At 52.2% G+C, this 1,001-nt stretch overlaps 1 protein-coding gene across 1 annotated transcript in view; it reads left to right on the top strand.

Moving 5' to 3' along the window:
- The window catches only part of PLXND1 (plexin D1), a gene marked incomplete at both ends in the record, with an annotated part of 54,417 nt that overhangs the window by 49,001 nt on the left and 4,415 nt on the right, over positions 1-1,001 (top strand). The window contains one exon of the mRNA XM_010154289.1: positions 737-800. Within this exon, the coding sequence (XP_010152591.1) occupies positions 737-800 (64 nt within the window). The remainder of the gene's footprint in view (positions 1-736; positions 801-1,001) is intronic.

Genomic DNA, 1,001 nt, shown 5'->3' with positions numbered 1-1,001 from the left:
TCACTGATGCAATTGTCGCTGCCTGCCCTGAGAGCAGGGGCTAGGGATGCCATCGAGGAGCAGAGGCCAAAAGTGTGGGGAAATATGGCAAATCAGATTGTTTTCTTGACCGTTTTTCCTTTTAAAATTAAATGAAACCAGAAATTCATACATTATTTTCATATTCCCTGGTATGCCTGGGAGCATAATCCTCACTGGTCTGTAACAGTGCATGGAAAATCAGAAACGGAGCTGAGTTCTTATGAATATTATTATTTGTGTATAAGAGCTGTGCTGTGGAGCCCCACTGCTGGCACGGTGCCCTGCTGCACCGAGAGCCAGAGCCGCAGCAGGGATGATGTACCTGCCCCGCGGGACAGGGCTGCGGACAGGTTCCTTCTCCATTTCTGAGCAAAGGCAAAACAGCATCTGTGCAGCGCAACACTTTCTCCTTGAATTACCTGGTGTCAACATCCAGAAATGTATCTTGGATATATGTATTTGCCTGATTCCCGTTGGATTTGAGAACCTCACTATCTTGCATTTGCATTTAAAAAACCCATTCCATGTAGGACAGTGCTGTTACTGCCAGTTTCCAAGCTGGGGAACAGGGGCAAAGCAGGTGCAGAAGGATGTTCAATGAGCAGTGATTGCACCAGCATCCCTTAGCTCCCAGGGTGTCCTCGGGGCCACACACAGCTCCGTGGGAGGCACCAAGGCCCCTGTCACTGACATCTGCTCTTCCCTTCCTCCGCAGATCCCTGAAGGAGCGTCACTGGCCATGAGTTTGTCAGACAAGAAGGACACCACGCTGAGCAGAGGTAACATCGCACCCCTCTTCCCGGTTACTGGTGACTAGGCAGAGACACGTGTTTTAGCGGGGTGTCTGTGGCCAGGGATGCTGAGAGCCTGCTGCCAGCCCCCTTGCCTGGATGGGGGGGTGTGGTGTTAGCCAGGGCAGGGCTGGCTCTGGTGTTACCAGCACATGCAGTGGTGCGGTGGGCAGATCTTTGTGCCTGGGA

Source organism: Eurypyga helias, unplaced genomic scaffold, assembly GCF_000690775.1.
Source record: "Eurypyga helias isolate BGI_N326 unplaced genomic scaffold, ASM69077v1 scaffold2266, whole genome shotgun sequence".
Classification (NCBI taxonomy): domain Eukaryota; kingdom Metazoa; phylum Chordata; class Aves; order Eurypygiformes; family Eurypygidae; genus Eurypyga; species Eurypyga helias.
The sequence above is the reverse complement of the archived record's forward strand: the minus strand, read 5'-3'. Positions and strand labels throughout refer to the sequence as shown.